Genomic DNA, 8,983 nt, shown 5'->3' on the forward strand with positions numbered 1-8,983 from the left:
AGATCTCGGAGGGTTGCAGAGAGGGGCGGAACTCCGGCAATAAAGAAAAACTTGTGTGATCTCGGGACATACCAAAGTGCTTTACAGTCAATTAAGTACTTTTGAAATATAGTTTCTTTTGTAATGGAGGAAATACGGCAGCCAATTTGTGCACAGCAAGCTCCCACAAACAGCAATATGATAATATGTTTTTTTTTTTAAGTGACCTTGATTGAGTGATAAATATTGGCCAGGACACAAGGGAAAAATCCACTGCTCTTCTTCGAAAAGTACCATGGGATCTTTTACATCCACCTGAGAAGGGAGATGTGTACTTGGTTTAACATCTCCGAAAGACGGCAGCTCCAACAGTGCAGCACTCCCTCAGCACTGCACTGGAGTGTCAGCTTAAATTTTGTGCTCAAATCTCTCAAGTGGGATTTGAATCCACAACCTTCTGATTCAGACAAGAGTGACACTAAAGTGGCACAGCTGAAACCAGGGGTTCATGGAGGGATTTGAACACGAGGATGAGAGTTTTAAAATGGAGACGTTGCCGGGAACCAGTGTAGGTCACCAAGCACAGGGATGTGGACGAGCAGAGCTTGATGCGAGTTAGGATACGAGGTCTGTATTTTGGGTGAGCTCACGTTTGCAGAGAATGTGGGAGGCCAGCCAGGCGTGCATTGGAATAGTCATTTCTCGAGGTAACAAGGACATGGATGAAGGTTTCTGCAGCAGGTGAGCTGAGACGGGCAATGTTGCGGAGGTGGAAAAAGGCAGTCTTGGTGATGGAGCGGATATGTGATCTGAAGCTCAATTCAGCGTCATGTAAACTGCTTTAAAAGAAAGCCTTGGATTTATACAGCAGTTTCATGACCCCAGGATGTCCCAAAGCACTTTACAGCCAATGAAGTATTTTTGAAGTGTAGTCACTATTGTAATGTAGGAAACACAGCAGCCAATTTATGCACAGCAAGCTCCCACAACCAGCAATGTGATAAATGACCAGATAATCTGTTTTGGTTATGTTGGTTGTGGGATAAATATTGGCCCCAGGACACCGGAGATAAATCCCCTGCTCTTCTTCGAAATAATGCCCTGGGATCTTTAACGTCCACTTGAGAGAGCCTCGGTTTAATATCTCATCCGAAAGACGGCACCTCCGACAGTGCAGCACTCCCTCAGCACTGCACTGGGAGTGTCGGCCTAGATTGAGGTGCTGAAGTTCCCGGAGTGGGACTTGAACCCACAACCTTCTGACTCGGAGGCGAGTGTGCTGCCCACTGAGCCACAGCTGAACCCTGAAGAGAGATGGAGTTGGTGGAATTAAAAAAAAGAACGTTGAATTTCTCTCTACCGGGTCAAAGTGGCCCTGCCCTGACGTTAACCCCTTGGTGAAGTCACTTGTGTAAGATCCCTGTGTGCATCAGCCCACTTAAAGCACACACATCTTGGTATTTTACACAAGCAGGGTCAAACTCGTGCCTTGACTGGTGTCTGCCCCTAACTACCCCGAATAGGTACCAATAGCTTGAAACCAAAAAAGCCAGGGGGAAAGGTGAGGAGAATTTAGTTGTTATGATCTGGAACGCATCGCCTGAAAGGGTGGTGGAAGCAGATTCAATAGTAACATTCAAAACGGAATTGGATAAGTACGTGAAAAGGAAACACTTGCAGAGCTATGGGGAAAGAACATAACATAAGAATTAGGAGCAAGAGTCGGCCATTCGGCCCCTTGAGGCTGCTCCGCCATTCAATAAGATCATGGCTGATCATCTACCTCTCCATCTTCCTGCACTGTCCCCATATCCCTTGATTGAGATGAGGGGGTTACCTTATGATGATAGATTGAGCAGACTGGGTCTTTACTCGTTGGAGTTCAGAAGGGTGAGGGGTGATCTTATAGAAACATTTAAAATAATGAAAGGAATAGACAAGATAGAGGCAGAGAGGTTGTTTCCACTGGTCGGGGAGACTAGAACTAGGGGGCACAGCCTCAAAATACGGGGGAGCCAATTTAAAACCGAGTTGAGAAGGAATTTCTTCTCCCAGAGGGTTGTGAATCTGTGGAATTCTCTGCCCAAGGAAGCAGTTGAGGCTAGCTCATTGAATGTATTCAAGTCACAGATAGATAGATTTTTAACCAATAAGGGAATTAAGGGTTACGGGGAGCGGGCGGGTAAGTGGAGCTGAGTCCACGGCCAGATCAGCCATGATCTTGTTGAATGGTGGAGCAGGCTCGAGGGGCTAGATGGCCTACTCCTGGTCCTAATTCTTATGTTCTTATTATGATTCCCTTATGTCCAATTAGAAAGAGCTGGGGGGACTGGGACCAATTGGATAGCTGTGTCACAAGCACGATGGGCCGAATGGCCTCCTTCTGCGCTGTGAGATTCTGTGATTCTATGAAATGATAACTCCTCCTTTCCTCTCTCCACAGGTGCTGCCTTGACCCACTGTTTGTTTAAAGAGATTTTCTGTGCTCATTGCCGACAGTTTAACGTTCCTCTTTCTCTCTTCTCTCTTCTCTCTCTCTCTCTCTATCTCTCTCACACACTCTCCCTTGTATCTCTCTGTGTGTTGCAGTTCCGACTCTCCTGACCCTAGACCCGAAAACGGCGAACTCCCACCTGATCCTGTCCCGGGATGGCACCGAGGTGCGCGTGGGCGACAAGCAGGATGACATCCCGGACAACCCGGAGCGCTTCAGCCGCTGGCTCAGTGTGCTGGGGTCGGAGGGCTTCATGTCGGGCAAGCACTGCTGGGAGGTGGAGGTGTGGGACAGCACCGTCTGGCAGGTGGGGGTGGCCAAGAGCTCGGTCCCCAGGAAGAGGGGCTTCGCCCCCTTCCACTGGCAGGAGAGCCGCAAGTTCTTCACGCCCGAGCCCCAGGCCGGGGTCTGGGCCTTGGCCCTGCAGGACGGAGACTACTCTGCCCTCACCTCGCCTCCCATCGAACTGCGGCTGAAGGTGCGACTGAGGAAGCTGGGGGTGTACCTGGACTATTCTGCCGGACTGGTCTCTTTTTACGACGCCGAAGACGTGTCTCACCTCTATACTTTCACAGACACATTCACGGAGGAGATCATGCCCTACTTTTACATCGCCCACAAGGGAGACTCGCTCAAGCTCATCACCCTGGGCATCTAAGGAACCTTTCCCACCGTTATCAAAATCACGCCGCCCCTCTCTCTCTCCCTGCGTCCACATTGGTTTCCACAAATCCCGGAATAACAACGGCTGCTATTCCCCGGCTATCCAAATATCCACGTTTAAAAAGAGGGTGCCGTAGTCTGCAGCTCCTCTGTCACGTTTATTTATTTATTTTTTTAAAGCACTCGAATGGGCACCAGCCAGGCTCACCGTCATCACAGGCAGTCCCTCGGGGTCCAGCGTGACTTGCTTCCACACGACAAACGAGTTCTCAGCTGACTGACGGACTCATTTTAAACGGTGGAAGGTGCCTGTGCGTGAATGCTTTTAACGCGGGGCGGCCGTTGCACACCAGCCACCACACGGAGCAAGGTCTTGGTCCAGTGGCAAGGGGGAGTCCAAGACGACTGGAGACCAGGCTCCACCACATGTAGCCAATACATACACACACACACACTCAAACATACTCCTACTGTCCTCCTTCCCACGGCATCTCTCCCTCTACGTGGACTTCATAGTCCGCAATGTGAGGAGCAAGGCCAAGGGGAGGCCAATAGCGAGGCTGTGAGGTCGTGAGGCTCACATTGGGACCAGGCTTAGACTCTGCCCTTCCACACTAACACTATAAACATTTTTACAAGAGAAAAACTTCGGCTGAGGGTAGTGTAAGACGCAGGTGATATTGTCATTGAAAATAAGGAGACTTGCTGAATAATTCCTTTTGTATGGGTCTTCACAGAAGAGCAAGAGAGTAAGTACCAGCGCTATGAGGAAAATTAAATCAGTGGGAGGAACTTACTACATTTAATATAAGTGGGAAAAATATATAGTAATGGAGAAAATAATGGGACTGAAGATAGCCAAAACTCCAGAACCTCATAGTTTCCACTCCAGGGAATGGAAATAAGTAGGTTAGGAAATTGTAGATGCTTTAGTCGTGATCTTCCAAAACTCTTAATTCAGGAATTCTCCCTTTGCATTGGAAAATCGCCAATGTCACTATTTATGAAGGTAGGAGCGAAATTATAGGCCTATTAGTCTAATCTCTGTCCTGGGGAAGTTACTAGAATCTGTTATTAGGAACAGAGTGAGTGAGCATTTGGACAAACATGAACTGTTCAGAGAAAGAAAAAAAACGTTGATTTCTACAGCACCTTTCACGACTATCAGACGTCTCAAAGCGCTTTACAGCCAATGAATTACTTTTGGAGTGTGGTCACTGCTGTAATGTGGGAAACACGGCACCCAATTTGCGCATAAGCAAGCAAAGGGAGCCAGCATGGATTTGTAAAGGGTAAGCCATGTCTAACGAACCTAGTTGAATTTTTTAACTAATGCGGTAGATAAGGGAGTTTCCATAGATGTTATTTTGTACGAACTTCCAGAGGGCATTCAACAAGGTTCCACATAAGAGACTGTTAACAAAAATGCAAGCACATTGAATTGGACTCTTGACATGGGTGGGGGATTGGTTGGGAGGTGGGAGACAGAGAGTAAGGATAATGGGCATGTACTCCAATTGGCGGGTTGTGCTGCCCGTCAGGGATCTGTATTGGGGCCTCAGCTTTTCGCTATAGTTACAAATGTCTTGGATGAAGGAACGGAGAGCCTTTTATCTTAAGTTTGTTGACGACAATAAGTTGGATGGCCCAGTAAGTAGTGTAGATGGGAGCGGAGAGTTGAAAACTGTGACAGGTGGCGTGTAGTGCAGAGAAGGTTGAGCTCAGGTCAAGAGGTCAGAGTATTTTCTAAGTGGCGATTAGCTGGAAACTGTGGAGGAGCAGCTAGATTGAGTGTGGGGTGCATGTGCAGAAATCACTAAAAGCCAGGACAGGTACAAAAAATAATTTAAACGGTGAATGGAATGTTGGCCTTTAAGTCAAGGGGGTGCTGGAATACAAAGGGGAGGATGTCAGGTTACAGCTGGACACAGCTCTGTTAGACCCCACAGAGTACATTGTTCAGTTCTGGGTACTGCACCTAAGAGAGGATATATTGGCCATGGAGTGGGCGCAGCACAGATTCACCAGGTTGAGAAAGGATCTAAAAGTCTTAAATTGTGACAACAAGGTTGTATACACTTGTATACCCTCGAGAATGGAAGATTAAGAGGCGATCTAATTGAGGCCTTTAAGATGATTAAAGGGTTTGCTAGGGTGGATAGAGAGAAACTATTTCCTCGGGTGGAGGAAGTCCAGAACAAAGGGCACATGACCTTAAAATTAGAGCTTGGCCGTTTAGGGGTGATGTCAGGAAGCATTTCTTCACACAAAGGGCATTGGGAATCTGGAACTCTCTCCCCCAAAAGGCTGGGGTCAATTGAAAATGTCAGAACTGAGATTATTGGTTTTTGTGGGGGTAAGGCTGGGTCATTTGAATATATTTAAGGCAGAGATAGACAGATTTTGGAGCGCTAAGGGAGTAAAGGGTTATGGGATGCGGGCAGAGAAGTGGAGATGAGTCCATGATCTGATCAGCCATGATCTTATTGAATGGCGGAGCAGGCTCGAGGGACAGAATATCCAACCCCTGCTCCTATTTCTTCTGCTCTTGTGTTCATATGTAAGGATATCAAGGGATGTGGAACTAAGGCTGATAGATGGAGTTAAGGTACAGATCAGCCACGACCTGGTTGAATGGTGGAACAGGCTCAAGCGGCTGAATGGCCTCCTGTTCCTATGTTCAGGATTGGAACAGTGGTTTCCAATTCGGCCTATACTGATGGGATAAAGGTCTAGTCTCCCACGCCGCCCTGTCTGCTGGTGATCAGGACCCATAGTAATCTGGTTTCCCCTGGATATTTCTGCCTAATTTGGCACTAAATTGGCAACATAACTTGAGGGCAGTTTGTGAGCTTGGCTGAGGTTGGGGAAGAGGCACATTGTTGAGTTACAGATACTGCATTGATCCTGTGCTTGACAAGACAGTGTAGAGGGAGTTTTACTCTGTATCTAACTCGTGCTGTACCTGCCATGGGAGTGTCTGACGGGACAGTGTAGAGGGAGCTTTACTCTGTATCTAACCCGTGCTGTACCTGCCCTGGGAGTGTTTGACGGGACAGTGTAGAGGGAGCTTTACTCTGTATCTAACCCGTGCTGTACCTGCCCTGGGAGTGTTTGACGGGACAGTGTAGAGGAAGCTTTACTCTGTATCTAACCCGTGCTGTACCTGCCCTGGGAGTGTTTGATGGGACAGTGTAGAGGGAGCTTTACTCTGTATCTAACCCTGTGCTGTACCTGCCCTGGGAGTGTTTGATGGGAAAGTGTAGAGGGAGTTTTACTCTGTATCTAACCCATGCTGTACCTGCCCTGGGAGTGTTTCATGGGTCATTGTAGAGGGAGCTTTACTCTGTATCTAACCCGTGCTGTACCTGCCCTGGGAGTGTTTGATGGGACAGTGTAGACGGAGCTTTACTCTGTATCTAACCCGTGCTGTACCTGCCCTGGGAGTGTTTGATGGGACAGTGGATTCCCCAAATCATAGAGTTTTCTATTCCCCAGCATGAACAGATCTCATATTGAGATGGGCGCCAAAAATCACCCCCTCCCCCAACTAATCCACTAAAATAAAATTGTAAGAATGAAATAATTTGACATTTTTATTTTGTTTTTGTTAAGGTGAGTCATTCATTTATCCTTTCTGCCTGCCCCCACCCCCCAGTGCCTCAAATCCTCGGTGAAGGGTGTGGGATTGTAGACATTGACCATTTTCCGATCACCTAAGTACAATAAACTGTCTTTTGCTTTGAATCCAAGGATATTTGACCTCCTTGGACGCATTAATCTAGCTGCTCACCATCTGGGAACTGCGGGATCTCTTGCGGGCTTTGTCGCGACGCAGACTGCCTTTGAGTAAACACTAGAATATGAAGGCATTGTTCCTTGCACTCTGAGCTGCTGCGGCCCTTGAAGCTGCTGCGTGATGAGCGGGATTCAACCGATGCCCAATGGTGGTGCAACGCTAGCGCGTCTGACTCCAGATCAGAAGGCTGGCTGTCCCAATCACCTCGAGGTCACAGAGTATTCGCAGAGCCAGACTCACGGTGGAATGGTGGGATGTTTATTGTTGCTGCACTGAGTATTACGGATCAGAGGGAGACGAGGAAACATGTTTTCACCCAGGGGTGGTGGGGGTCTGGAACTCACTGCCCGAAAGTGCGGTAGAGGCAGAAACCCTCACCACATTTAAAAAGTACTTGGATGTGCACTTATATAGGGGAATACAGTATAAAAGCAGAGAAGTCCTGCTACAACTGTACAGGTTATTGGTGAGGCCACACCTGGAGTACTGCGTACAGTTTTGGTCTCCGTATTTAAGGAAGGATATACTTGCATTGGTGGCTGATCAGAGAAGGTTCACTTGGTTGATTCCGGAGATGAGGGGGTTGACTTATGAAGATAGGTTGAGTAGGTTGGGCCTATATTCATTGGAAGAATGAGAGGTGATCTTATCGAAATATATAAGGTAATGAGGGGGCTCGACGGTGGATGCAGAGAGAATATTTCCACTCATAGAGGATACTAAGACTAGGGGACATAGTCATAGAAACAAAGAAACATAGAAAATAGGAGCAGTAATAGGCCATTCGGCCTTTCGAGTCTGCACTGCCACACCGCCATTCAATATGATCATGGCTGATCCTCTATCTCAACACCATATTCCCACTTTTTCCCCATACCCCTTGATGCCTTTTGTTTCAAGAAATCTATCTATCTCCATCTTAAATATATTCAGTGACTTGGCCTCCACAGCCTTCTGTGGTAGAGAATTCCACAGGTTCACCACCCTCTGACTGAAAACATTTCTCCTCATCTCGATCCTAAATTTCCTACACGTATCCTGAGACTGTGATCCCTTGTTCTAGACTTCCCAGCCAGGGGAAACATCCTCCCCGCATCCAGTCTGTCCAACCCAGTCAGAATTTTATATGTTTCAATGAGATCCCCGCTCATTCTTCTAAACTCCAGTGAATACAGGCCTAGTCGACCCAATCTCTCCTCATACGACAGTCCTGCCATCCCAGGAATCAGTCTGGTGAACCTTCGCTGCACTCCCTCTATGGCAAGAATACCCTTTCTTCAGTAAGAAGACCAAAACTGCACACAATACTCCAGGTGCGGTCTCACCAAGGCCCTGTATAATTGTAGTAAGACATCCTTGCTCCTGTACTCAAATCCTCTTGCAATGAAGGCCAACATACCATTTGCCTTCCGAACTGCTTGCTGCACCTGTATGTTTGCTGTCAATGACTGGTGTACAAGGACACCCAGGTCCCTCTGTACATCGACACTTCCCAAGCCATCACCATTTAAATAATACTTTGTCCTTATGTTTTTCCTACCAAAGTGGATAACTTCACATTTATCCACATTATACTGCATCTGCCATGTGTTTGCCCACTCACTCAGCCTATCTAAATCGCCTTGCAGCGTCTTTGCATCCTCCTCACAACTCACAATCCCACCTAGTTTTGTGTCGTCAGCAAACTTGGAAATATTACATTTGGTTCCCTCATCCAAATCATTTATATATAGTCTCAGAATAAGAGGCCGCCCATTTAAAACTGAGATGAGGAGAAATTTATTCTCTGAGAGTTGTAAATCTGTGGAATTCTCTGCCCCAGAGAGCTGCGGAAGCTGGGTCATTGAATATATTTAAGGCGGAGAGAGACAGGTTTTTGAGCGATTGGGGAGCGGGCAGGGAAGTGGAGCTGAGTCCATGTCAGATCAGCCATGATCTTATTGAATGGCGGAGCAGGCTCGAGGGGCCAGGTGGCCTACTCCTGCTCCTATTTCTTATGTTCTTAAAGAGCCATAACCTACAGGACAACAGACCAAGCGCTCAAAGGT

At 47.4% G+C, this 8,983-nt stretch overlaps 1 protein-coding gene across 1 annotated transcript in view; it reads left to right on the top strand.

Moving 5' to 3' along the window:
- The window catches only part of LOC139230189 (E3 ubiquitin-protein ligase TRIM39-like), a 118,856-nt gene extending 115,725 nt beyond the window's left edge, over positions 1–3,131 (top strand). Inside the window, exon 6 of the mRNA XM_070862029.1 lies at positions 2,569–3,131. Coding sequence (XP_070718130.1) covers positions 2,569–3,131 — 563 coding nt within the window. The remainder of the gene's footprint in view (positions 1–2,568) is intronic.
- The last annotated feature ends 5,852 nt before the right edge of the window (positions 3,132–8,983 follow it).

The sequence above is a fragment of the Pristiophorus japonicus genome, chromosome 19 (assembly GCF_044704955.1).
Source record: "Pristiophorus japonicus isolate sPriJap1 chromosome 19, sPriJap1.hap1, whole genome shotgun sequence".
In the NCBI taxonomy this organism is placed as follows: Eukaryota; Metazoa; Chordata; class Chondrichthyes; family Pristiophoridae; genus Pristiophorus; species Pristiophorus japonicus.